Source organism: Rhagoletis pomonella, unplaced genomic scaffold (assembly GCF_013731165.1).
Source record: "Rhagoletis pomonella isolate Grant_MI unplaced genomic scaffold, Rhpom_1.0 Rhpom_scaffold_26519, whole genome shotgun sequence".
Taxonomy (NCBI): domain Eukaryota; kingdom Metazoa; phylum Arthropoda; class Insecta; order Diptera; family Tephritidae; genus Rhagoletis; species Rhagoletis pomonella.
In genome coordinates, this window is record NW_023484973.1 from 1 (window position 1) to 1,472 (window position 1,472).

Here is a 1,472-nt window from a genome sequence, read left to right on the forward strand (position 1 = left end):
AATGGTATACTGTGAATGTTTTGCCCCAGTCACAGCTGGGCGTATTCCGCACCGATTTCGGTGTGACTTTTGGCCATTTCATTGGTGTTGATTTTCTCTTTTGGCAACCGGCGCAAGCGTTGGTTAAGCAGCTAGGCATAACAGATTTGATAAATCCAACGCATTGGTTTAATGAGTTGCCTTTCCTTACCGCTGTACAATTGCAAGAAGGCTGGGCTTTTGCCAACGATGTCAACCTGCTTGCCGCAGATGCGAGCAGTCCAAGTAGCCAAAATAGCGGCTCGGGTATTTATGCTGGACGCTCGGGACGCCTTGCAGCCGTCATCTGTGAGGAACCTACTACACAGTTGCTTACCGCGAGAGTGCCGAAACGCGCCTATCGGGACAGTTATCAAATGGTAACGACAATACAACCCGGCTTTGTGCCACAACTTCAAACGCCACGTCTCACCAAACTCGATCTGCAGCGCGACTACAATGTGGATATTTTTAAGACACAGCTGTTAGAAGCTGAATTCACGATGGTTAATGAAACTCTCTGCTACGATAGCCATTTCTGCTGCCACTTTCAAGCGACACGCGTACCGGTTGCCAGCAGCGCGAGTAACCACACGGCTTATCTATATCGGCTGGCTGCTTACAGCGGCTCGCAGGCTACACTCCAACGCATTGAATCAGCGGATTTGAAAGTTTGTGCTGTGCTCGCCTGCACGAATGGGCAGTTGTACAGTTGTGGGCATATCTTTCCTGAAAATGTGTCGGTCGCTAATAAATATTATTTTAGCGCGTTGAAAGTGAGCGCAAAATTTGCGCATGCGCCACGACGTCTAATTATGCCGACTAGCGTGGATGGCGCTATGTTGCCGCTGCCGGTGCACATGTACGAGTGGCAAATGGATGAGAGGTTGTATGAATTCCAATAGTAATAAACATTATGTTAAATTTGTTTCTTTGATTTTTTAGGAATAAAATTACTACTGTGTCCATTAGTTTAAGATCGCCAAAATTAGATTTGCTCACTTTTGGTATTTGGGCCAACTATTTCATCGACAAAGTGAGCCAACATAATTTGGACCCTATATGGCCACCAACTCAGCCTGTGAGCTCTGCTGCTGCCTCGCTAAGCGGTTTTCAGCTTATAACAGCATTGTTGTTGCTGGTGTCTTTCAAAAAAATCAAATGAAAGGAAATGAAATTAAATTAAATGAACTGTAATAAAAAAAATTAAATAAAGTTTAATTAAATTAAAGTAAAATAATAAGAATAAAGTAGAATAAAGCAAAATAAAATAAAATAACATAAAAGATGGAAAAAATAAAGTAAAATTAAATTGAATGCAATAAACTAAAAAAAGATAACTTAAATAAAACTTAATAAAATAAAGTAAAATAAAATAAAATAAAATAAAATAAAATAAAATAAAACAAAATAAAATAAAATAAAATAAAATAAAATAAAATAAAATAAAATAA

General features: G+C 39.1%; 1 protein-coding gene across 1 annotated transcript; it reads left to right on the forward strand.

Moving 5' to 3' along the window:
* Positions 1–8: 8 nt before the first annotated feature.
* LOC118732737 (vanin-like protein 1) lies at positions 9–1,204 on the forward strand (the record flags this gene model as incomplete). The annotated part of the gene is made up of 2 exons (XM_036461852.1): positions 9–904; positions 964–1,204. Coding segments are annotated over 2 exons (1,116 nt in total), but the record flags the coding sequence as incomplete, so codon positions are not given.
* Positions 1,205–1,472: the final 268 nt, after the last annotated feature.